The 26135-nt window shown below is 44.4% G+C and overlaps 1 protein-coding gene across 3 annotated transcripts in view; it reads left to right on the top strand.

Annotated features, from left to right (window-relative positions):
* rhbdf1a (rhomboid 5 homolog 1a (Drosophila)) overlaps positions 1-26135 on the top strand; it is a 108952-nt gene that overhangs the window by 68903 nt on the left and 13914 nt on the right. For all 3 annotated transcript variants that reach the window (XM_060943142.1, XM_060943143.1, XM_060943144.1), the window contains 6 exons: positions 221-365; positions 487-626; positions 20653-20866; positions 21022-21228; positions 24278-24400; positions 25213-25373. In XM_060943142.1, the coding sequence (XP_060799125.1) occupies positions 249-365; positions 487-626; positions 20653-20866; positions 21022-21228; positions 24278-24400; positions 25213-25373 (962 nt within the window). In that variant the 5' untranslated portion in view covers positions 221-248. The remainder of the gene's footprint in view (positions 1-220; positions 366-486; positions 627-20652; positions 20867-21021; positions 21229-24277; positions 24401-25212; positions 25374-26135) is intronic.

Below are 26135 nucleotides of genomic sequence, written 5' to 3'. Positions count from 1 at the left end.
AGTCGCCAGGTCATCACAGGGCTGAGTTTTGACAAATATTTTAAAATCTAAAATGTCATCGTTTTGGAACTCTTTCTTTGCAGTAGACAGGAGCCTGATGCGTGAGTGGAAATGATGGTGTGGGAGCGCACAAAGTCAAATGATTTTATAAGAAAAATTCTGGTCAAATATAGTAGTTAAACCTCTCTCTCTGTGTGTGTGTGTGTGTGTGTGTGTGTAGCTGGCCAGTGTGTGGAGAGGCAGGCAGCATGGCTGAGCCCAGGCGAGACAGCACCAGCAGCCTACAGAGGAAGAAGCCACCATGGCTCAAGCTGACCATTCCTACCGCTCAGATGTCTGTGGACGAACCACCCACCTTTGTCCAGGCATGCTCACGTGCTCACTCTGTCTCTCTCTCTCTCTCCGTGTGTGTCTGTGTGTGCTCTCTTTTTCCTGAATGCTAAAAAGGGTATTTTCATTGTCACACTTTTTTTGTACTTTTCACAGCCTGTGAAGAGGCAGGGGTTTCTCCGTAGTGTCAGCATGCCTGTCGAAACATCCCAATTTGCATCCCCACCTCATGACCTTTTTGATCATCGCCGACCTCCACTGCAGCACCAGACCTCCATCACACAGACTATTAAGAGGTAACGAGTAGTTATTTGCTCCTTTTCTTTGTAATATGTACTTATAAAACATCTCTGGGTTCAGTAAGTCATTTCCAATGTATCATAACTTGCCAAATGTGAGGGGAATCTGAGCTGAAGAAGTAAAACTTGGTGGTTTACATGATGCGTACAGTGTTTTGATATTTATCCTGCCCAGTCTCTAAATGAGCTTGTTGGTGGATGTTGCATCATGGTTGTTTTTAAGATACGAAGGCTTTTCTTGCTTTTATCCTATTTGTGGTGTTATGCTATGAGTGTTTGCATGTGATATGCCTCTTTGTGGGCAGGATGAGATCCATCATACGTTCTTGGTTACTGCCCTAATTCTGTGTGGAACAGGTAGTGAAATATTAGACAACAGTTTCACCAGTGAGCATATGAGTGTTAATGTGTTGGCAAGTGAGGAACATTGTTGTTTGGATTTATGCATGAATTTGTGGTGCTTTGTTTGTATACGAATTTATATTTTTGTGTGCGCGAACATGCTTCAGCTCTTCATTAAGCTTGCTGTGTGCAGTTAAATCAGAATGCCTCACACTAAAATTAACGGTCTCAGCTTGTGCTAATCTGTCTTGCTCTCTTGCTGTCTTCCAGCTGTTCTCACACCTCCTTTTCTTCTTTTTTGTCTCTTCTCCTCACTGTCTCTCCTTTCCTCTTCCTCGTATTCCCCTCCTTGCCTGCGCCCTGTGAGCAGCAGCAGGAGGGTCCGCTTTGAGCGGATTAACACAGTGCCCGTTAAGGGTCACCGCGCTGTGCGTCGTAGTGTGAGGAAGCACCAGTCCCTCTCCAGAACCCTGATCAGGTACACGCACCAAGCAGACCTGAGAGCCACACACTGGTCTTCCACTGCCCAGTGCGCACACAGCATGAAGTCATGACCCCGTGAGCGCTGATTTTATACTTCTGCATGCATTATACAATAATGTGAGCATATCACCATGTGCAAAGCAAACATCAAGTGTTCACTTATAGCTGTCTGATGCAGGAGTTTTATCAAAGAGGAGGAATTTTGTTGGACACACCAGCCCGAGGAACTAAAGTGTGTTAGACTAAACTGACTTTTTTTTTTTTTTTTAAACCAAACTAATAGGGATTCAAAATGCAACAGAACAACTTCTGTACAATAATGTCTATCCATTTCCTAGATGTAATTTAAAGTGCCATTGATTAAAGGATGGGAAATTACAGTGGGAGGAAATAATGGAAATGGAACACGTAATATATCAGAGGCCTAGAGGCAGAATTCCAAAATTTATGGAATAAATGGATTAATGTACAAAACTCTGTACTCCTTTTCTCCTGCTTTGTCTTTTATTTATTTACCTGTTTTTAGAATTTGTGATTTCTGCAATTATGTAAATACAGTACCTTTTTATTTGGGGGGGGCAATTGCAAATGGATGAGTTGCAAAAAAAAAAAATTAGTGTTGGTCTAAGGCTCTTGGGAAATGAGGAAACAGGCTTGACAACTTGAGGCGTTTTTATTTTTCTTCAGCTTCACTTTTCAGCGACTTCATTTTGTTCTCTCTCTCTCTCTCTGTGTGTGTGTGTGTGTGTGTGTGTGTGTGTGTGTGTATACACACGCGCATGCACACACAGCATTGGATGGCTCAGTTCTTTCAGTCTGGTTACTGACTTCTTTCTGCAAGAATACAAGATATATATATATTGCCAGTAATCAAGCACAAGTGAAACGTGTGTTATGTGCTGGTCCTTCCTAACTTCTCATCACCTACAGCTGACACTTGAGCATCCCCCCGCTGCTACATACTCCCACTGCCTGTGGACCATCTTGAACTTTGAGGGCTGAAGAGCCAGATACAAATGAGTGATCAGCGTGTTGGCATCTTTCATGTGGTGGAGCAGGGTGTAATTGGAATAGAGTGAAGGGGCATCCCACCAGGTAGTACCAGTGACTGAGCACCACCCATTTGATGACAAGAACCTCCTCCTCCTCCTCTATTGTCTTGTACTTGCACTCCTGCACCAAGACCTTGTGGCTGATGTACAGCACAGGGCACTTCGCCCCCTCCACTACCTGGGACAAAACGACCCCCAACCCTCTGTTTGACACATCAATCTGCAAGACAAAAGGGAGAGAAAAGTAAGGAGAATGAAACAGTGGGCCCCACACACAACCGCTTTAACCTGGGTGAAAGCCCGTTTGCGCTGGACCAACTGCGAACATTGCCGCGAACATTGGCCTGCAGCTGACTCCCCTCCCCGCAGCGGTTGAAGTAATCTGACACCACCATCTGCGTCCTTGGCCTGTGGACCACCTTGAATTTAAAGGGCTGAAGGGCCAGATACCAACAAGTGATCCATGCACTGGCATCCTTCATGCAGTGGAGCCACTGGAGTGGGGCATGGTCAGAACAGAGGGTGAGGACTTCCGGTTTCCGGTCATGGAAAGTGGCAGCGAGTAAAGACAGCTCTCGGCTCGACTTGGTTTGTGAAGCTTTCCCGCGGTTAGAATTTAAGTTTATTTAGACGTGAAAGTGCGAAACACAAGCGGGAAACTTTGCGTTAGGAGGCAGAAAAATGGGAAAGCCGAAGGGTACTCGAGGAGCGGCAGGATCACCCTCGGACCAAACAGCAAGTGATGGTGGAGCCGAGCACGCCTCACACGGAGAGACCGGTCAGGTCACAATGGCCGAAATAAGAGACATGATGCGGTGTATGCTCTCCGAGCTGAAATTTGAGTTAAAGACGGAAATCAGGGCGCTTAATTCAACTCTCCAGTCGTTTCGTAAGGACATTTCAGAGCTTCAAGAACGTGTGACTCAGGTTGAGGAATTCCACATGGCAGCTAGCGAAGCTATACGCCTGCTTCTAGCTGACAGGATCCGCCTGCGTGACAAAGCTACAGATCTGGAACGTAGGTCTCGAAGATGCAACATTCGGATCTATGGCGTACCGGAGGACTTGGAAGGTGGGTCGATGATCGAATATTTGGAAAACATCCTGACGACCAACTTAGTGGCCAGAGAACGAGCCTCTCCAAATTCAGTGAGCTCACAGGGCAGCGATTCAAAAACCCATCGAAGGAAACCCCCCACGTTCCATAGTCGCTTGCTTTCAGCAGTTTAGAGTGAAGGAACAAGTGCTGTCGTTGGCCTGGAAGAAGAAGGTTTCTATTGAGGGCACTCGAGTCTTTTTTGACCACGATTATCCACAGGAGGATGTTGAGAAACGCAAAGCCTACAAAGAGGTGAAGAAAGCTCTCAAGGTTAAAGGTATCCGCTTTCGAATGCCACACACCAAGATGCGTGTTTTCTGGGACACTGGAGTAGAGGTCTACGGCAGCACGTGGGAGGCAGCGATAGCACTGAAAATGAGAGGCATCGTGGTGTCGGTGCCAGCCGAGGAGGATCCAGGCGCGCGCCTGACTAGGCTGATCGACAGCTCAGGATGGCGATGGGCTGGCAGTGACGCCGCGGCGACAGCGAGGGAGAAACTACAGAGATATCGACGAATATCAGATTAGGAGGACAAATGAGCATCTGAAGGGTTCAGCCCTCATTATTCTGGTTTGTGGTTACCTGCCCCCTTTTCCTCCCTTCATGTTTTCCCCTTTCTTTCCTTGGAGTATCTAAAAATTATTTAAAATATTATTTACAAAGTTAAATCTAAAACATGTGCCTCAAAATAAGTTTTTAGTATGGATGATAATCCAGTCAGAGCAGTGAGGAAACCTTGGACTTTGCTGGACATTGGTGGGTTTTTACCACTGAAGGGAGCCCCATCCCCACTTGGGTTTATCTCTCCTTTCCTTCCAGCAGGAGAAAGAGGGAGTTTACTTTTCCCTCACTAGTGGAAGTCTCTTTTTGGTTGCAGTTTTGTAGCAATGTTCTTTCATGTTTGTTGTCTTCTTTTTGTTTTGTCATGTTGATAAGGGAGGTGAATATTTTCATAGGAGGAAACATAATATTACTAGAATCTGGTCATGGTGCCCTTTTTAGCCAATATACAATAGAATATATTAGAAAATCCAGTTATGGTTAAGGTCATTTCTTTTAATGTCAATGGCCTTCTCAGTCCTGTTAAACGCTCTAAAATTCTCTCAAAACTCAAAAAAGACAGCATTGACATAGCTTTTCTGCAGGAAACGCATATGTCTGACACAGAACATCTAAAACTCAAAAGGTATGGTTTTAAGCATGTCTATTCAGCATCTAACGGCTCAAAACATAACAGGGGGGTGTCTATACTGATTTCGGGCTCAGTGGTATATGAGCATTTATCAGCGCTCAAAGATAAAGAAGGGAGGTTTATTCTGATTAAGGGCAAAGTAAATGGATTTCTCTTTACTTTATACAACGTTTACATTCCACCAGGCTCAAGATTACACTTCTACCAACAAATAATAGATAAGGCAGTGATGGAAACTCAGGGAACCTTGATTTGTGGGGGCGATTTTAACATCACATTAAATCCAACACTTGATTCCTCTAGCATGCGAAACTCTCAATCTAGGAGGTTAAATAAAAAGTTTCTTGACATCACCTCAGAGGTGGGGCTGATAGACGTGTGGAGATTTCACAACCCCACAGTCAGAGACTACCCACTACTCATCTCCCCATTCGTCTTACTCTAGAATTGACTATTTTTTTGTGTTTGGGAGAGACTCTAGTAAGGTGAATAGCTGTCATATTGGAACTATGGATCTCTCTGACCACTGTCCAGTATATATGTCACTGTCGGGGGCCCATCGAGGTACTCAGAGAACATGGAAACTTAACTCCTCTATATTAAATGAATTCACAATTGAACAATTCACCAATGATATTAGAAACTATTTAAAAGATAATGATGCAGTTTCTCCTCCAATACTTTGGGATGCCTGTAAAGCAGTAATGAGGGGTAGGGCAATTGCTGTTGCCGCAGCTGTAAAGAGAGAAAGGAACAAGCACCTTAACGATCTCCAAATAAAACTAAAAAAGCTGGAGCTAGATCACAGACTCACTCAGAAATCCGCCACTGAAGGAGAGATAAAAAAGATTAGGAATGAAATAAACAATATAACTGAATTAGAGATACAAAAGAAATTAATGTTCACTAAACAAAAATACTACGAAGGTGGTGGCAAGTATGCCAAACTACTGGCTTACAAACTTAAAAAACAAGAGGCAGAATCTTCCATTTTTATAATTAGGGACCCAAAAACAAAACACATTTTACAAGACTCAAGAGAAATTAGAAGCTGCTTCAAAGATTATTATGCAAAATTATATTCTCAACCCCAGGTTGACAATGACGACAGTCTGAATTCTATGCTCCAACTACTGGAGTTATCAACTGTGTCAGAAGATCAAAACTCAATTCTGAAGCTACCTATCTCAATAGAGGAACTCACATCAGCCATCACTAGACTAAAGGCTAAGAAGTCTCCAGGCGCTGATGGATTCACATCAGAATGGTATAAGAACCTTAAAGAACCTTTGATACCCATCTTATTAAAGACGTTTAATTGGGTTATGGAGAGGGGTGAAATTCCTCCATCCTGGACGGAGGCCATCATTTCTGTAATACCTAAGGCAGGGAGGGATAAACTCAACTGTTCTAATTACAGACCAATTAGTGTACTCAATATCGATTATAAATTATTTGCTTCTATTATTGCCAAGAGACTCGAGAAAATTCTGCCAAGTGTAATAAATCTAGACCAAACAGGCTTTGTGATGACACGCCAGACCCATGATAACATAAGACGTTCACTGCAAGTTATTAGACACATAAATCAAAATAAAATGGCCACCATGCTCATTAGCATAGATGCCCGGAAGGCTTTCGACTCTGTTCGTTGGAAATTTCTCTTTGCAGTCATGAACAAATTTGGTTTTAACTCCCAATTAATCCAGACACTAGAGGCCCTCTATACCAAACCCAGTGCCATACTTAAAATCAACGGGGAACTTAGTGATACCTTTCATCTGGAGAGATCCACTAGGCAGGGTTGCCCATTGAGCCCCCTACTGTTTGTCATATTTATAGAGCCCTTGGCACAATGGATAAGACAGAATAACTCCATCACAGGTGTCCAATTGGGCTCAAAGGAACAGAAGTTGGCCCTTTTTGCTGACGATGTCCTTATTTACCTTACCGATCCCACAAATTCCTTACCAAGTCTAATGTCAGTCTTAAAAGAATATGGGTCCTTCTCAGGTTACAAGATAAATACACAGAAAACCTAAGTGCTAAAGTTCCATTATGCGCCTCCTCTCTCCCTCCGCTCAAGATACCAACTAGACTGGGACAAGGAGTCCATCAAATATCTTGGTATCACTATACCCTCAGACCTATCTAAACTACAAGACTCTAATTATGGCCCACTCAGGGCAGTCATTATAGAAGACATAAATCGTTGGAGCCGGATTCCCTATCTAAATATCTATTCTCGCATAGATATAATCAAAATGAACATACTGCCATGATTTCTGTATGTATTCCAATCTATACCTATTGATAAACCCAACCATTACTTCACAGAATGGGATAAACTTCTAGCAAGATTTGTCTGGGCAGGGAGAAAACCCAGAGTGAGATACAAAACGCTCCAGCTACCTAAAGACAAGGGAGGACTTGCCCTCCCTAGTTTGTGCGATTTATTACAAGGCTGCCCAACTTAGATTTCTGGTAGGTTGGAGTAACCCTAGCTATGAGTCAAGATGGAAAGATATTGAATGCTCCATGAGTAGGAAATACCCTCTCAGTATGCTCATAGGGGATTGTTCTCTTGTTAACCAAATTACGGATGTAGAAAATCCTTGGATCACTTGCTCACTGGAGATATGGAATAATGTAACCAAAAAACACAACATGAGACAAAAGATGGGTATTCTGAAATGGTTTGCATATGACTTGGGCTTTACACCTAGTGTCTATGACAAGCAATTCCATGTTTGGACTAACAAAGGCCTTACAACATGTAGCTCTCTGGTCAACGACCAAGGACAGGTGTATAGCTTTCAGCATTTGAAAGATAAATTTGGGCTAGAAAATCAGGACCTTTTTAGATACTTGCAGATAAGGGATTATATTTGCAAAAAATTTCCTAAAAAAGAGGAAGAGCCAGGCAACAAAATTATAGATGTATTCCTGGAAGCAGTAAAAGGTCTCAAATGCAAAAAGATTATCTCCAGACTGTATGATTCCATTGTATCCATGACGAGAAACAATACAATGAAGGTTAAGCTGAGATGGGAAAAGGAGACCAACTTAGTATTAACACAGGAGGAATGGGAGAAGATATGTTCTTATCAATGGAAAACAACAAGCTCCCCCCAGTGGAGATTCTATAGCTGGAAAAATATTATCAGATTCTTTTGTACACCGGCCCAGAAAGCTAGTTTCTCAACACAAACGGACTGCTGGAGGCATTGTGGCTGTGATAGAGCCGATCATTACCACATTTTTTGGGACTGTCCCTCCATGGCCCCCTTCTGGGAGGGGGTTCATGGTTGCCTGGAGGAGGCACTACGCATGGACATTAACCTGGACTTTAGAACCATGTATTTATGCGATCTTGAGGAACTTGACTGTGGGAGAACGTTGAAATATTTGCCGAGGGTATTACTGGTGGCGGCTAAAAAGGCCATAACTAGAAAATGGCTTCAAAGAGACCCACCAAGTGTGGATGAATGGCTAGATGTGGTATACGATGTGTATAAAATGGAAAGGATTACCTACGCAATGAGAAACCAACAAGACAAGTTTAATGATGATTGGATGATTTGGCTATACTTTGTGCTACGCAAGAGACCAGATTTTCTTTAAAGTTTTTGTTTCCTGTTTTTGTACTATTGTCTTTTTTTTTTTCCTCCTCAGAATGTGAATGTTTGTTTTTAAATATCTCCCCTGGTTCCCTTTTTTTTTTTTTTTTTACTTTATTGTTTTCGTGTACAATTTTGAATTGAAAAAGGAAAACTTCAATAAAAATTTAAATTACAAAAAAAAAAAAGAACAGAGGGTGAATGGACATCCTACCAGGTAGTACTGGAGAGTGTGGACCACCCACTTGATGGCCAAACATGCCTTCTCTATGGTGCTGTACTTCTCCACTCGTGTGGGGAACTTGTGGCTGATCTAAAGCACCAGGCGCTCCTCCCCCTCCACCACCTGGGACAAAATGGCCCCCAGCCCTCTGTCCAATGCGTTGGTCTGTAAAACAAAAGGGAAAGAAAAGTCAGGAGAATGCAACAGTGGGCCCCCACACAAAACCATGCTGTTTTCTTACAGGATAATGGAGTTCTCAAAGAGAGAGGAGGGATCCCAGATAAGGGATTCCCCAGAGAGCTGACACGGATGGCCCTGGGACCACCTTCCCAGCTAAGGTTGTGACAGGATTCCCCAGTGATGTACTACTGCAGGACCCACCCACTACTAACTGTTTTGTGAACATTATAAACCCTGGCCAATCTATTCCCAGGATAAGTGAATGGGTAAGGCTCTGATTAACTGCCGCCTCCATACTATGCTTTTCTCCTCAGAATTGAATCGTGATGGGCATTAGCGGATATTTGTGAACATCCCTGTGCACACATCTCATCTTCACCAATCATGCATTTCCCAGTGCCCTGCATTGAATCAGGCTTTGATGCATGGAGGTCTGATTACAACCAGAATCTACCAAAGTCTGATGTGTACCTCCTTGAATACTCAGACTCTGTACATTCCCGCTCGATCGCGGGAATCGTTCGGTGCATCAGGAATGTGACTTGGTACCCCCACCTCCTTGCGGAAGTACTGATTCCAGGAAATCCCCACCATGCCGACAGACCTGCCCGGGCTCACTCCTGGTTCTGGTGGGCATACATGAGTCCACCTGTGTGTGGGGGGGTTAATAGCAGCACAGACACAGAAGGAGTAGGAAGAGAAGAAACATGAGGACAGACACGAGTGCAGGGAGCGGGTTTCAGGGGAATTGGCCCCTGTTTCTGCTGGGCTGGCATAGGGGAGGGGCTAGGGGAGAGAGAGAGAGAGAGAGAGAGAGAGGGAGGGGAAGAAAGTGAGTGTGAGAGGAAGAGAAGCTGCGAGAGCACCTGCTCCTGGAAACACTGTCAGGTGATCCTCTGCCAGCCACACCACCTCCTCCAGTGATGCCGTGCAGTGACCCTGGTTCCACGTCAAGGTCACACTTGGCAGCTGGGTGACGAACTGCTCCAGTATTATGCAGTAAATGACATCCTTCACATTGCACTAGTCTGCCTGCAGCCACTGTCAGCAAGCATCCCAGAGCTGCTGCATGAATGCAAATGGGCAGCCGACTTCACTGTAAGCCAGTGCGCAGAACCACTTGTGGTGGTGATCTGGTCTGTGGCAGACCTGTTGCAGTACAGCCCACTTCAGGCCAGCAAGCTGGTGGCCAGGAGCTGCCAAGCCAATAAGCTGTGCTTACCCCAGCAGGAGCAGTAATAGGTGAGCCACCCACTGTGAGGTTGGCCTCAAGGTTGCCTCCAAGATGTACTTGAACAGCTTGAGAGAGGTTTCTGTGTCATCCTGTGGCCCCATCTTGATCAGTTGAACAGGAATGCTGGCTGCAGAAGCGACTGCTGGAGTATCCGCCAACTGGACCAACCTCCACACTGCTGCTCCTTTGCTTGGGCCTTGCATAGGGCCTGGAAACACTGCTCCTGCTTGATGGACAGGGAGAGTAACTCTTCATACTTGCATTGGAGGTCAGCAGTGAGGGTCTGGAGGAGCTCCCTGACTGGTTTGGGCTCCATGGGGGCATTTGTTCAAGTCCCAGGTTTTGGCACCAGTGTAACAACTTTTCGGAAGGGTGGAAAATGAGGAATTTGAGACGGGCGCTGCAATTCAAGGTGCGCTTTTAACATTTGTCACTTAAGTGCTTTTAATGCTCATACGCACGTGTGTGCGCACACACGTTGGGAGATGCAGTTCTCTCTCTCTCTCTCTCTCTCTCTCTGTGTGTAGTAACTATCTGAAAGGCACATGGAGATGTACATTCATAGATGGCCAGTGATTAGACACAGGTGTACCTCGTCACATGTTACCTGCTGGTTCAACCTGACTCCTCACTGTTCACAGATGACACTCTACCACACCCTTGCTGCCAGTTATTTTTTAATAACAAAAAATATTAGGTAGGAGAGTATAGCATTAGGCTCGAGTTTTTGCCCATCGATTGCTCTCACTTGTTCAAAAGCATGCCTCAGTTTTGTCTCGCAACTGCTCCAACAAGAAATCCTGAAAGGAAATCCCTGCGGAGAGTGGAGGGGGAAACTCCCCATGTCCCCCTGACACGGAGCTGATGTTGAGGTATTTCACCCACGTGACCAAGTAACGTGACGCAGCCATTTTGGACGGCACGCTTAAGTCCTTCAGTGCAAGGCAGTATGAGATGGTGGAGACCTTTGCACATTTTAACAAGAAAGTAAGCTGTGATTCGTGTTAAATTGGATCTGTCTTTTATCACAAACACTGTACCCAGCCTTGGTATGGAGCCCTGTTAATTTATTTCTGTGTCCCGTTTCTTTCTAGCCTCTGTTATTGCGTTTTATGTCTGATGTCTGCTACATGCAACCCTAGACAAATTAACACTGCCTTGTTTCACTGCTCAAATGGGTTAACAAACACTGACCCATTTACTTTTTGCTATATATTTTATCAAAATTGCGTTAACTGATAAACTAACCTGAAATGAAATGATTACTGCAAAGTCTGGAGTACTCTGTTGGCTCCCAATCCTGTCTCTTCACAGCTGCAATCCATTTGGCCCTCTTGTCTGGGTCAGTAGGAAACCGGTAGTGATGTGTCGGTCGCGAACGATCCGGTTCAAAGAGCCGGCTCTTTGAAGTGAACGACGGGAGCCGGCTCTTCGGTGGGAGCAGAGTTGGGGAGCCGAATTAGTTTTTTGTCCTTAGAGAGAGACTTTCACAAAAAAAGTTGCTGTCCGATTGCGTCTTTGTGTTGTCTATTACCATTCAAAGGAAAAAAAGTAGCATGGTGTATGCCTACTTTTTTTGGTTGGGGGGTTGATGTCATTCACAGCTGCGAAAATACGAAAATTGGTGTAATGCTTAAAGCTGTGGAGCGCAGGGGAGAGGAGTCTGTGAGGCACCTGAGGAGGGGAAAATCAGCTGTGTATTTTATATTAGTAATATAACACAGTTTTGCATTATGTTTGTGAGAAAATAATTTATTAATTGGTAAGTTTGTTTTATTTCTATAGCTAGAACATTGTTACACTGCTATACTTTACAAAGCTTTACAATGGCTACAAAAACTAAAAAATAAAATGGAAAACATCCTATTTATAAAATATAAATAATGTAATTAATTAACTAGTTAATTGCAGCAATTAAATCAAAAATAAAATCTCAGGAGCCGTTTGGGAGCCGAAAGAGCCGGCTCCTTATAGTAAGAAGAGCCAAAAGAGCCGGCTCCCGAAAAAGAGCCAAAATTCCCATCACTAGAAACTGGTAAAAGGAGCGTCCTGCACGCTATCTCTGTCTGTTGTGGCAGCCCACAGCATAACAAGCAAACACCATGGTTATTTATAGAGTGCTTACTGACAAATTAATCTATTCTAGGTGTCTGTAACACGTTTTTTTTTCCAAGCTGGTTCTCCCTCTCTGTCTGCAGCGTTAGTATGTAGCTTGACGTTCAAAATGGCGGACACCGGGGCGTCACGTGACCCTGTGACGTCAGGTGAAATACCTCAATAGACAGTCCTGGGACCACCTCCCCAAATAATGTTGCAATGGACTTCCCCTCCCCCATGTTTTACTACAGCAGGTCCTATCCACAAACAAGTGCTTTACTAAGGCCTGAAACCCCAGCTAGTTGGTTCCCAAAATCACTGGATGGGTGAAGAATCACTGGACTAACCACCAACTCCACATTGTTTTTCACCCCTGAATTGAATAGTGATGGGCACCAGCGGATATTTATGAACATCCTTGTGCACACCTCACCTTCACCAATTGCAAATTCCCTCATTTCCCTCACTGGCTCTCATTATGAACTAATTGAATAGTCCTGGTCTAGACTATCCTGGTACTCAACCCAGAAGTGAAAATAAAGGGTTTTGCTGCATGCACTGACTGCCATTTGCAACCATACATAAAAACCATGTTCTAGGTGCTGGTTGCTAGATGGCACTGTTGCGTGAGTTGACCTCGATTCTGTTCCTGACATCCTGGAATTGGGAAATGAAGAGGCATGCTATGAAGTGTTTTCATTTCAAATCTAATTTTGCTCTTTAAATTTTGCCCCTTGCATTTTTGGCAAGGTAAAAAAAATAGCTAATTTAATAACATTTGAATTGTGCCTAATTCAGCCTTAGATGCCACCAGAATGCACCATTTGAAGTCTCTAATTTCAAAATTTTCTGGGGGAACATGCCCCCAGACCTCCCTAGCAGCCTTCTGGGCCAGGCCAGCCCTTATGGGGTGGGCTCTGCATTGGTAGCACCACCTTTTTTTTGCGCTGGGGGAAAACCCTGGTGGTCATAGTGGCAGCATTGGCACAAAGGCGCACAGGAGTGAGAGGAAAATGGGGAAATGGGGAGCAGGCTTTGGGGAATTGGCCTCTGCTTCCATGGTGCAGGGAACGGGTGAGGAGACACAAAGGGAGTGAGGGAGTGTGAGATAAGGGGTGAGGCACCTGCTCCCCTCAAAAAAAAAATTATTTCAATTTATATAGCACCTTTCTCAAAACCCAAGGTCGCTTTACAGTAATGGGGGGAGTCCACCAAATAGAGGTCAGGATGTCATTCCAATGGTGTAGCAGCCACAGTCCCACCAAAAGGCGCATGAAAACTAGTCCCACACCACCAGCACAGTCGCTGTGACACCACCAGGCAACATCACTCAGAACACCACGCCATGGATCCACAAAGCGAGCACAGACGCACCGCCATGCAGAGCGCTGGTATGTCCCAAACCACCTGCACAGCCACCGTGACGCCACCGAGCAACATCGCTCGGAACATTACACCAAGCACTAAAGCACTGCTGGACAACCATGATGTTAAAATGAGCAACAAGCTCACTGCAGTCCATAGCTAGGAGCACAGGCATCACCCATGGCGAACCAAGGCCTGGAGGGAACCGATGCCCAAAACTGGGGCCAGAGGTACACTACAACCGGTGGGCAAAAACACTCAAACAAAAACAAACCTCAACTACACACACACACACACACACACACACACACACACACACAAAAATAAATAAAGAGGAGAAAATGAAATAAAAAGCTCCGGTGAGAAGTGGCAGCCAGAATGTGCATGACTCATTTCTCTCAACTGGAAACCACCGCCAGATGGTCTTCCACCAGCCAGACCACCTCCTGCAGCAACGCCACATGGTGGTGCTGAACCCAGGACGATGTTCCCTGCAGCAGCTGAATGGCAAATTGCTCCAGTATCACTCAGTTGGTGATGTCATTGGCATCATACTCTTCAGTCAGCAGCCACTATCGACAGGCATCGGTTCTGTTGGACAAAGGCGAATGGGCGACCGAGCTCCCTGTATGCCAGCACACTGAAGCACTGGTGATGTTCTGGGGTGCAGCCAACCCACTGCAGAATAGCCCACTTCAGGCCCAGATACACCAGCAGGTTGGGAGCTGTTTAGCTGTGAGCTGAGCCTCCTTCGACAGGACCAGCAATAGATGGCCCACCCACTGCAAGGATAGCTACAAGCTTGCTTAGGCAATGCACTCAAACAGCTCTACAAATGCCTCCATACCATCCTTGGGACCCATCGGGAACAGCAGAATGTAGGGTTTGGCCACAGCATCCGTGGGAATAGCTGCTGGAGTACCTGCTAGCTGGACCAGGCTCTGGATCACCTGCTGGTCCTCTGCCTAGGCCTGGAGCAGAGCCTGGAAGTACTGCTTCTGCTCTGAGTACAACGCGACAGGAGCCTGATGTGTTTTCATGGTCACTGACAAGGGTCTGGAAGATCTCTGTGACCGGTGTTTTTCCTCCATTCCTGGGTTTCAGCACCAGTGTAACAGTCTTAAGGCTCTTGAGAAATGAGGAAACTGGAGACAGGCTTGACAACTCAAGGTGTGTGTTTTTATTTATATACTGCTTAACTTTTCAGTGACTTCACTCTGTTCTAGGCATACATGCACAGCGTACGCACACACGGCATTGGATGACTCAGCGCTCTCTCTGGCTATTGGCTTCTCTCTGCAGGAACACAAGACGCACACATACCTTGTGTCTCAAATTACTCACTACGGTATATGGTGGATTATATAGTGAGTTTGCCATTTTGTAGTGCTGGCTGAATGTATAGTGAGAATTATTACATCCTATATAGTGGACTCATAGTATCCCACAATGCACTGTGGAAACGTAGTGTACAACCGATGGTCATTAACCAAGCAATATATGCTATCATGCATTGCAGTCACATTGAAAGAAAAAAAAGTGTGTTGGGGTGAATGGATGAAAGAAGAGAAACATAAACGGACATTCAAGTACAATTAAAAATAGTAAGATAATTTTAAAAAAGCTAAAATAGAAATGGACAGACAAGAAAAAAAGCTACAGGGCAGCATGAGGAATTAATCAAAAGCCTCAAATTTAATTTAGTAAAAGGCAAAGAAGAAAGTATTCAGCCTTGATTTAAAAGAACTGAAAGATGCAGCAGACACAAAGTACTTTGTATTTATTAATGTGGGAAATGCGCTCAGTATAATATGTATTTATCACAAAAATACATTAGATGAGATAAAACTTTATTGATCCCTTTGGGAGGGTTCCCTCAGGGAAATTTAAGGTTCCAGCAGCATCATTACAGATAAACAGAGAAAAGAAATAGAGAAAACTTCTAGATAAATTAAAATAAATTAATTATTTACATATACAAATATAAAAGAATAAGATATGGGGAAGAGAGGAAGGGGGGGAGAAGTGGGGTTAGGGTAAGTAAGTGTGTGTGTGTGTGTGGGGGGGGGAGCAGGAAAGATATTGCACATTGTCCGGTATTGCTTATTGTTAGGCTAGGCTACTGCTCCTTCCCATCCTCTGTCCTCCTGTTACACCCCCCCCGAGAGGAGTTGTACAGTCTGATGGCGTGGGGAACAAAGGAGTTTTTGAGTCTGTTCGTCCTGCACTTGGGAAGGCGCATTCTGTCACTGAACAGGCTCCTCTGGTTGCTGATGACAGTGTGCAGAGGGTGACTGGCATTGTCCATGATGTTCAATAGTTTGTCCATAGACCTCTTCTCTGCCACGGTCACCAGAGTGTCCAGCTTCACGCCGGCCACAGAGCCGGCCCGCCTGATCAGTTTGTTCAGCCTGGATGTGTCCTCTTTGGATGTGCTGCCCCCCCCCCCCCCCCCCCCCCCCCAGCACACCACGGTGTAAAACAGGACACTGGCGACCACAGACTGATAGAACATCCACAGGAGTTTCCTGCAGATGTTAAAGGACCACAGCCTGCTCTGCCCCTTCCTGTATAAGTGATTGGTGTTGCAGGTCCTGTCCAGCCACAGCCCCAGGTACTTGTAGGAATCCACAGCCTCCACCTCAACTCCCTCGATCAGAACTGGTCGTGACCTTGGTCTGGACCTCCCAAAGTCAATGACCAGCTCCTTGGTCTTCGAGGTGTTGAGCTGCAGATGGTTCCTGTTGCACCACACAGCAAAGTCCCTCACCAGGCTCCTATACTCCTCCTCTCTGTCGTCACTGATACACCCAATGATTGCTGTGTCATCGGCAAACTTCTTTTTTTTTTTTTTTTTTTAAATATATTTTTGGGGCTTTTTTCACCTTTATTATTATTATTGGATAGGACAGTGTAGAGACAGGAAATGAGCGGGAGAGAGACAGGAAGGGATCGGGAAATTACCTCGGGCTGGAATCGAACCCGAGTCCCCGGTTTTATGGTATGGCGCCTTATCCACCTGAGCCACGATGCCCCCCGTCATCGGCAAACTTCTAAATGTGACACAGCTCCGAGTTGTAGCAGAAGTCCACGGGGTACAGGGTGAAGAGAAGAGGGGCCAGCACCATGGCCTGGGGTGCTCCAGTGCTGCTAATTATGGTGTCAGACGTGATGTCCTTCAGCCTGACGTACTGCGGCCTGTCAGTGAGGTAGCTGGAGATCCAGGTGACCAGGCAGGGTTCCACTCGCATCCTGTTCAGTTTGTCCTGAAGCAGTAGGGGCTGGATGGTGTTGAAGGCACTTGAGAAGTCCAAGAAGAGGATCCTCACTGTGCCATTTCCCTTATCCAGATACGAGTGGGCTCGGTGTAGCAGGTAGAGGATGGCATCTTCCACACCGACACCTGCCCGGTACACAAACTGCAGACAGTCCTGGGCATGTTGTACCTGGGGTCTGAGGTGGCTGAGGAAGAGCCGCTCCAACGTCTTCATCAGATATGAAGTGAGTGCCACCGGTTGGAAGTCGTTCAGCTCGCTGGGCCGATTCTTTTTGGGAACTGGAATGATACATGTCATCTTCCAGAGGGTTGGCCCTCTCCCCAGCTGCAGACTGAGGTTGAAGATGCATTGGAGTGGTTCACCCAGTTCAGCAGCACAGGTCTTCAGTAGTCGTGGACACACCTTGTCCGGGCCTGCTGCTTTCCTGGGGTGAAGCTTCCTCATTTGACCTCTGATCTGGTCTGCAGTAATGCATGGAGGAGTCTGTGTTGATGAGGGGGAGGAGGGGGCTGCTGTGATGACTGGGGGGAGGTGTGTTGAGGGAAGAAGGAGAGATGGCTGCAGTTGGGGGGGGACGTGGGCTGGTTGAACCGATTGAAGAAGTCATTCAACTTGTTTGCCCTCTCCACTGTCCCCTCAACAACTCTGTATTGTGGCCTGTGATGGTTTTCACACCTTCCCAGACCTCCCTCATGCTGTTCTCCTTCAGCTTCTGCTCCACCTTTCTCCTGTAGTTGTCTTTAGCTTCCCTCATACAGTGTTTCACCTCCTGCTGTGCTGCTTTCATCGCTTCCCTGCTCCTGAAGGCAGCTTTCTTCCTGTTGAGGACAGCTTTGACTTCCTGTGTTACCCATGGCTTGTTATTAGGGTAACACCGTACAGTCTTAGCGGGGGAGACCACGTCTGCACAGAAATTGAGGTAATCTATCAGACAGTGTGTCAGCCCCTCTATGTCCTCACAGTGTGGGCTAAGCAGCACATCCCAGTCCATGATGTCATAGCAGTCTCTGAGGGCATCTTCCATTTCAGGGGACCACCTCCTGATGGAGCTAGTTGTTGCAGGCTGCCTTTGAACCGGGAGGGTATACTTCGGCTGTAGAAGAACCAGGTTGTGGTCAGACTTCCCTAGTGGGGGGAGGGGTGTGACTCTGTATGCATCCCTCACATTAGCATACAGCAAGTCAATTGTCCTGTTGTTCCTTGTAGGACAATCCACAACCTGGTAAAAAGCAGCCAAAGTAGCATGATTAAAGTCCCCAGAAATGATCATAAATGCCTCGGGGTGCTGTGTCTGCAGCCTTGCTGTGACAGAGTGAATCTTCTCACATGCAGCGGCTGCATCTGCCTTTGGAGGGATGTAAACACAGATGCTGATCACGTGACTGAACTCCCTCAGCAGATAATATGGCCGCAGGCTAACGGCTAGCAGCTCCAAGTCCGGGCAACGTAAAACCGTCTTTACGGAGATATGTCCCGGGTTACACCAGTGGTTGTTAACATAAATGATGAGTCCCCCACCTTTGCTTTTCTTGCATGTGTTAGTGTCTCTGTCGGCTCTCACAGCAGTGAATCCCCGCAGGTCCACGTTAGCATCCGGTACAAGGTGTGTTAGCCATGTCTCCGTAAAGATAAATAAGCTGCTCTCCCGGTAAATCCGCTGGTTGTTCAGAGCGGAAAGCTCATTGACTTTATTCGGCAGCGAGTTCACATTCCCCATGATAACGAAGGGAATGGATGGTTTGTAGCACCGCCGGTTGTCCGCTAGCCTAGCCTTTAGCTTAGCTCCGGCTTTGCAGCCCCTGGGTTTCCTCCTCAGCTCCGCCGGGATGGGGTGTCGTATCCCGGCTCGTCCCATTGTTTTCAGGGCCAGCAGCTCCTCTCTCGAATAAGCGAGAAAACTGGCTCCTGGTTGTGTGTTAAAGTTAAATATATCCATGTTATATAGTTAAACACACTGTCTTCGTAAGAAGAGCAAAAAAAGTGTAAAAAAAAAAAAAGGTTTAAAGAGCTAAAAACCACAGAGCTACTGGAGAGGCTGCCGTCTCACACAGTGCCCAAACGCTGTATGTATTTATTATTAACCCACCATCCGACTGATCTGGTACGTTTTAATTGTACGACAGTAAAGACGTAAATAACGGCGCAGTGGAGTAGTGTCCGAAAGTGTGTTCTCTCTTTCTTCATTTTACCAATAAGCTCACTATATAGTTCTCTATATAGAATTCCCTATATCATGAGTAGGGAGTAGTGAATGAATGTGATTTTGGACACAGCTAGCCATAGATTGCCAGTCATCAAGCACAGATGAAACTCATGTTATCTGCCAGTTATAATGGACTCTTCACAGCCTACAGCTGACACTCAATCATGTTGATCTTCGATGCCACATTTTATATTATTATAAAGTGTTTTTCATCTAGTTCTGTCATGAGTTGAGGTTTGAGTGCAAGCACGTGTACAGAAGACAAAGTAATGGATGCAACGAGGGAAATTGTTTCAGGGTTTGTTTTTTTTATGCTACTTTTTCCTATAGTTTAACTATAGAGAGTATTGTTGGACAATATTATTGAACAAAATTATCCTGAATTAGATTAAATTTCCAGAAGAAATAATGTCTCCTTATCAGAACTTTTCTTGTTATGCACCTGGACACACCTCTCCATCAACAGTGAGTTCACATGAAGATGGGTCCATGTCGAGCCCTAATAAACAGATGTGTACAATGTGTAACTCTGGCTGGAAGCAAGCTAGTATGTCTCCGCATACCACACTTGCACGTCATCCCCTTCACTGTGTCATGACCAAATATGCAGAAGTATAAACCAGGTCTAACTTGCATATCATTGCACTGTACTTTTTTTCATGCATGAATGGAGTTCAGCGAGTATTTCATGGAATTGTACAACCCAAATTCCACACATTTCTTTGAACAGTAGTTAACATGCTTAAAATAAATTCCAATCCCCAGGCTTTTATTAGTGACTTATGAGCTGCTTCTTGTAATCTCACAGGTGAGTTGATTCAGGTTGCATCAGCTGAAATGGATGTTCAGTTTAACAACTTGTTGCCATTCTTTGACAGCAAATTGCACATAATTTCACAGCTTTCATTTAGTGAAAGGTCTCAATCTGTATTCTGTGCAGTGCTTACTGAAGTCTCAAGAGTTTGTTCTTATTTCCACTGTTTGGCTCCATCAGGCTTTGTTGTTTGACTGCAACAACAAATTTGACTGCAAATTGTTATGACTGCAATTTGCTCCACTTTGCATGACTAAACTTTAAAGGCTTTTAAGCATTGTACAGTTTTGTGTGTTCACATGAAAACAGTAATCTAATAGCACACAGTGAGAACCAGAACAAAAATTTAAGTCCGTCTTAGATTATGCTCTCGTTATCCGTGAGAGTAATGACTCCATGAATAAATCAGATATTTGCCTTTATTGCACAGTGGCATACAGCCAAGCAGTGTGTGTGTCTGTGTGTGTGCTTGATTAGGAGCGAGCTCCTCTACTAGAAAGGAAGTGTATCCAGAGGCATGTCTGGGCAAGTCCTTTTTTCCCCTTCAAAGCATCTGTTGATCTTCTGCACTGTTCTTTTATTCTTTTTCTTAGTATACGCCTGCCTTCATTAGCTCACTGACTTTTCTACACTTTCTCTCAAAACCACACCACTGTGATGATTTCCTTTCTTGAACACTTCTGCTAGACATTCACTTGCTGTAGCAGAGAGCTTAAACTGAACAGCAAGCCCAAATCACAGGAGCATAATGGGATGAGAAAGCACTTGTCAGTGAAATGGACCTCTGCCTGTCCTCGAATCAGTGAGTTGAGTCTGAAGGGAGTATTTCTTTGCTGCCAGGGGCACAGCAGACTGGTTTGGGGTTAGCAAGGATGGTGACGCCACACAGAAATGGCAGAGAAAGAGCCTGCGCCACTGTAGTCTGCGCTACGGTAAGCTGAAGCCTCAGGTGATCCGGGAGATGGAACTTCCCAGTCAGGACAACATCTCTTTGACCAGTACGGAGACACCACCACCTCTCTATGTACCTACATCCCAGCATGGGATACCAAAGGTATCTTCTATGGATTATATGTAAATATTAGTGTCAAAGTATTTTTCTATTTTCTGCTGATTACATCTGTTGGGTGATGGATTTCTTGCCAAATAATATGCATCTGTTTTGTATGATCATGAACATAATTGACTTCATGCTTGCATTCTATGCAGATTGTGGACCCATTGGCGCGTGGTCGGGCCTTCCGCATGGTGGAGGAAGTGGATGGATACAGTGTGCCCCATACGCCCATCACACCTGGTGCCACCTCTCTCTGCTCCTTCACCAGCTCACGATCCGGTCTCAACCGGATACCTCGTCGACGCAAGCGTGAGTCTGTGGCCAAGATGAGCTTCAGGGCAGCAGCTGCCCTTGTCAAGGTGAGCCAACAAGATCAGTGAAATAAACTTAATGCAGGAGAGTGACTGCAGAGACAATACAATGTGTAGTGATGCTAAAAGCAGCACTATGAAGAAGCAGCATTTTGGTATTAAATTAACATACTATTAAGACAGTGTAAGGACAGTGGTACAGTTTCATGGAAATTGACATAATGATTCTCTCAGGGAAAGATAATAGAGCACATTCCTATTCTGTGGATAGTATGAATGGCCTTTAGATGCTGAATTCGATTAAAGGTCATAACTTGCGATTTCTGGCCACCATCTAGGAAAAAAACAAGACTTTCCCTGAAATTAGAATCCCAGTTTAGCGTGCGTCCGTCCGTCCGTCCGTCGTAGCCGCTTATCTTGTTCTACAGGGTCGCAGGCAAGCTGGAGCCTATCCCAGCTGACTATGGGTGAGAGGCAGGGTACACCCTGGACAGGTTATCGCAAGGCTGACACAGAGACAAACAACCATTCACACTCACGTTCACACCTATGGTTAATTTAGAGCCACCAATTATCCTAACCTGCATGCCTTTGGACTGTGGGGGAAACCGGAGCACCCGGAGGAAACCCACGCAGACACGGGGAGAACATGCAAACTCCACACAGAAAGGCCCTTGCCAGCCGCTGGGCTCAAACCCAGGACCTTCTTGCTGTGAGGCGACCGTGCTAACCACTACACCACCGTGCCACCCCAGCAGTTTAGCAAGTGATGTCAAATCAATATGGCCACTCACAATATGAACAGTAAACAGAGCAGCACTTCTTATCTTTAAGTGAGTTGTTCTGTATATGGCTCATTTGTTTTAGAGCTATATAAACAGGGCAAGGCGGTCAAAATTTGAACATCAGAATTGTCGGACTTTGTTCTATGTATGTTAATGTTACATGCTTATAGTTTCAATAAAACATACATTGAAGATGACTAACCTTGTTTTTATTTATTTCATGAGCTAAAACATGTATGTCATAACTAACATAACAGGACAAACATGCATCTTTGTATTAAATCATTGAACAATTACTCAAGTGCATATATATATATATATATATATGAGTGATTCCACGCTTATGGATACTGAAATGGGAACATGAACTTATTTTTAAAAATTCACCTAAAACCATTTCTTTTTTTTACCATCAGGTCACAAAACATGTAATCTTTAATGAATGATATGTTAAAAGATAACTTTAATTTTCTGAGATCTAATAAAAACATTTATATGCCAAAGTCAAGCCTATGAGTTCCAAAATGATGTCTGTTACATTACTTCTGTTACGATTGTCCATCTCGCGTCTGTTACAAATTAATTACAATCTAGCTATATACCATGTTAATCTTATTGAAAGAATGTGTGTTTATTCTACTACACATGTTTATTAATTATATTTGCTACAACATCACCTTCCTATGTTTCAAAAAGCCAACCAGTCTTTTTACATTTTTGTATCAGACAATGTCATTCTATTGGTGTCAAAGATTATTAAAAAAAGCTGATGTAGATTGCTACATTAAAAAAAAACCCTCACTGTTATATTCTAATATATCATTACTTTATCTATACATAATAAAATACAGTTATAAAATAATTCTACATTGTTAAAATTGAGAATCTATATGTCCACAACACTTCTGTTACGTTCTGACTTTGGCATATAAATATGTTTTTATTACATCTCAGAAAATTAAAGTTATCTTTTAACATATCATTCATTAAAGATTACATGTTTTGTGACCTGATGGTAAAAAAAGAAATGGTTTTAGGTGAATTTTTAAAAATAAGTTCATGTCCCCATTTCAGTACCCATAAGCATGGAATCACTCATATATATATATATATATATATATATATATATATATATATATATATATATATATAATTATTAGAGACTGAAACAATGATCTGTGGCATATTCAATAACTGTTTTATAAAAATAAGAAAAATACCCGTCTATAGCACTGGTATGAGATATTTTAAAGCTGGAAATATGGAGATAAAAAAATTTATTTTTCTCAGTACATTGGTCTAATTACAATGGCATTAATGAGACAATAAACCATTGTCTCATTACAGTGGCATCTGTCAAGAGGTGGGATATATGAGGCAGCAAGAGAACAGTCAGTTCTTGAAGTTGATGTGTTGGAAGCAGGAAAAATGGGCAAGCATAAGGATCTGAGCGACTTTGACAAGGACCAAATTGTGATGGCTAGATGACTGGGTCTGAGCATCTCCAAAATGACACATCTTGTAGGGTGTTTCCGGTATGCAGTGGTTAGTACCTACCAAAAGTGGTCCAAGGAAGGACAACCGGTGAACCGGCAACTGGGTCGTGGGTGTCGAAGGCTCACAGATTCGCATGGGGCACACAGGCTGGCCCATATGGTCCAATCCCACAGAAGAGCTACTGTAGTACAAACTGATGAAAACATTAATGCTGACACATTTCTGTTTTAGCCAGCATTAACTTTTTTTTTTTTAGCAGTTTGTTGCTGCAGTAGCTTTTCTGTGGGATTGGATCATATGGGCTAGCGTTTGTGCCCTATGTGAGTCAGTGAGCCTACAACACCCATGACCCTGTCACTGGTTCACTGCTAAAACAGAGATCACACTCAGAATTTAAGTGGACATTTGACCAAATCTGCATGTCTTTGGACAGATAGGCACATGGAGAGCATCATGCAAACTCCGCACAGAAAGGCCCGAGTAAGCTGTGAGGTTCGAACCCAGAACCTTCTTGCTGTGAGGAGACAGTGCTAACCAATGCACCACCGTGCCACCTGGTCTTTACTCGTTCATTTATTCACACTAATCTCTGTTGATTATCCTGCTCAGGATCACTGTGCTTTTAAATAACATTCTTTGTATGGCAATATAGAAACAGCCAAGTCCATTAGAAAATATTGCACATGGGTACATGCAAAAATAGTTGCTGGCAGTGGGCAGGATTGATCAGAATTCCTGCAGGAGCAGGTAGGAGTGAGAGAAAGTCCAGTGCATACTTTTTCCTTTGAATCAATTGTGTAATTATGATTTTTCAGGGACGCTCATTCAAAGAAAGCACGCTGCGGCGGGTTCACAGACGCAGCTTCACCCCGGCAAGCTTCATTGAGGAGGATGTTGGGGACTTTCCTGATGAGTTGGACACGTCCTTCTTTGCAAGAGTAAGTCCATTCATCCATTGTCTGTAACCGCTTATCCTGTGCAGGGTCGTGGGCAAGCTGGAGCCTATCCCAGCTGACTATGAGCGAGAGGTCCAGGGTGTACCCCGCAAGTCACCAAATCATTGCAGGGCTGACACATGGAGACAAACAAAAATTCACATTCACACTGACGGTCAATTTAGAGCCACCAATTAACCTAACCTGCATGTCTTTGGGCTGTGGGGGGAAACCGGAGCACCTGGAGGAAACCCACGCAGACACGGGGAGAACATGCAAACTCCACACAGAAAGGCCCCTGTCAGCCACTTTGGCTTGAACCCAGAACCTTCTTGCTGTGAGGCAACAATGCTAACCACTACACCACCGTGCTGCCCCAAGAGCAAGTCAGAAATCATTAAAGCCCTGTGTCAGTATTATTCTCCTCATTAACCTCTTCCTGTTATCTTCAGTGGTGCATTTTGTATCAACTGCAAAAGGAAGAACAATGCGGGTCTATTCAGTTGAGCGAGTGCAATTTTTTTTTTTTCTGCTAGTCAGTTTGAGTTGGAGTATAATGGGTGTTCTTGATGTCCGGTGATATCATGTACAGATCAGAAGTGATATTATGCTTGTGTTAGGTATTTGCTTAAGAACCATGCCTTTGGAAGAGTTTTGGGAGCATCTTGGTTGGAAGAATCTATGGATGGTAAAAATTAAAATGCAATGCACAAAGTTAAATGAAATGTCTTTAGTAAAGGCTTTATTGGAAGACCTACTTTCAACTGACTGTAGAGTTAACAGCCACCTATTCTTGGCTCTGTGTTTTTGCCCAGGATGGACTGATGCAGGAGGAGATGTCAACATTTCATGATGAGGTGTTTGAGTCTCCTTCTGACTCTACCACAAAGGACGTGGACAGCAAGCAGCTGGACGAATCAGAGCTGACTGGCAGTGCCCTAGACAAGAATGAACTAGAGAGGAGTCATCTGATGCTGTACGTCTGCATTCATTGTTTTAAGCTTGGTGTAAATTCAACAAACTTTTACTCTCATCATTCAAATTATAATGGCATAAGTCAATGGTTCACTTTACGACTCAGGTACCATTAACTTTAAAGGAGATACGCAGAACCATGGCCTCACTTTTTGTTTATAAATGCCTTGAGACCTCAAGAATGGCATAGGAATAGTTTTAAGCGTTAACAATAAATCTAATATAGTCATTTTTAAGATTTAAAATGATTCATATAGGTAGCAGTCTGAGTCAATGACCTTGACGTCACCGCAGGAAGGCTATCAGTCTCACCACCATTTCCGTTATACTAAAACACAGAGCTGACTGCAACTTCGAGCTTCCATTTTGAGCTAATTTATCGCCATGCCATGTAGATGTGTTGCTGAGAGGTGCAGCAACGTGACAGAAGGTGGATTTATGTTGCATTCATGGCCCAAAAATGTTCAAACTGCAAAGATTTCGACACGTTTTGCGAGAAGTTCATGGGCACATTGGGCGCCTATGAAGTGGTCTCTCCTCTGATCTGCACATTTTACTGAGGACTCATATGAGACCTCTGATCTGTTGAGGAGCATTGGCTATAAGGCCGTATTGAAAAAGGGTGCAGTACCAACAATTAAAGGAAAAGGAAAGCAAGTTCAGTTGCATCGGTTCTCCCAGAATGTGAGCCGAGGGTTGTTGCTAAACCCCGGGGCGGGACGCGACATCGCTCGGGAAGTGACCTCCCCGCGGTTGTTGCTAA

The sequence above is a fragment of the Neoarius graeffei genome, chromosome 16, assembly GCF_027579695.1.
Source record: "Neoarius graeffei isolate fNeoGra1 chromosome 16, fNeoGra1.pri, whole genome shotgun sequence".
NCBI lineage: Eukaryota > Metazoa > Chordata > Actinopteri > Siluriformes > Ariidae > Neoarius > Neoarius graeffei.
The sequence above is the reverse complement of the archived record's forward strand: the minus strand, read 5'-3'. Positions and strand labels throughout refer to the sequence as shown.